The sequence below is a fragment of the Bison bison genome, unplaced genomic scaffold, assembly GCF_000754665.1.
Source record: "Bison bison bison isolate TAMUID 2011002044 unplaced genomic scaffold, Bison_UMD1.0 scf7180017528208, whole genome shotgun sequence".
NCBI lineage: Eukaryota > Metazoa > Chordata > Mammalia > Artiodactyla > Bovidae > Bison > Bison bison.
Genome location: NW_011409758.1, coordinates 1 through 544, shown reverse-complemented (window position 1 = coordinate 544; position 544 = coordinate 1). Strand labels below are relative to the sequence as shown.

Here is a 544-nt window from a genome sequence, read left to right as displayed (position 1 = left end):
CCCAGCACTGTCCCCACAGCTGAGTGAGCCGAAGAATCTGAGCCTGCTGTCCCCAGTTCCTGAGGACAAAGGGCCTGGCCACACTAGGGCAGGCCTAGAGATGTCACTGAGGGCAGCCACACCATCCCTTAGTGAAGAGCAGGTCTCTGAGCTAAGGGAGAATCTGCCCAAGGAGGTCAGGTTGAGCCCCAAGCTTATCCTGGACCCAAAGGGCAGCATGACCCCAGCCATCATCTCAGCTGCCCTCCAGCAGGTGGTTCACACTAAGAGCCTACCTGCCCCTGCCGGAGCCTTGGGGAACACTCCCAGCAGTGGAGAGAGAAGGCTAGAGGCCAGCATGGGGAGGTCAGAGGTCAGCCTAGTAAGGCCAGAAATTAGCACAATGAGTGGCAGTGCCACTAAGAATCTGAAGTTCAAAATGAGCCCCGGTGCTCCGGAGACCTCACGCAGTTCCCAGCAGCAGCTGAGCCCAGAGGTCTCTTCCAGCTCCAGAGCACCCACAGGCAGCCGAGCTGAGAGCCTGCACCTCTCCCCACAAGAGGAC

General features: G+C 59.2%; 1 protein-coding gene across 1 annotated transcript; it reads left to right on the top strand.

Annotated features, from left to right (window-relative positions):
* Nucleotides 1-4: 4 nt before the first annotated feature.
* Nucleotides 5-541, top strand: LOC104999514 (FERM and PDZ domain-containing protein 3-like; the record flags this gene model as incomplete). The annotated part of the gene is made up of 1 exon (XM_010855087.1): nucleotides 5-541. A coding segment is annotated over one exon (537 nt), but the record flags the coding sequence as incomplete, so codon positions are not given.
* Between the last annotated feature and the right edge of the window lie 3 nt (nucleotides 542-544).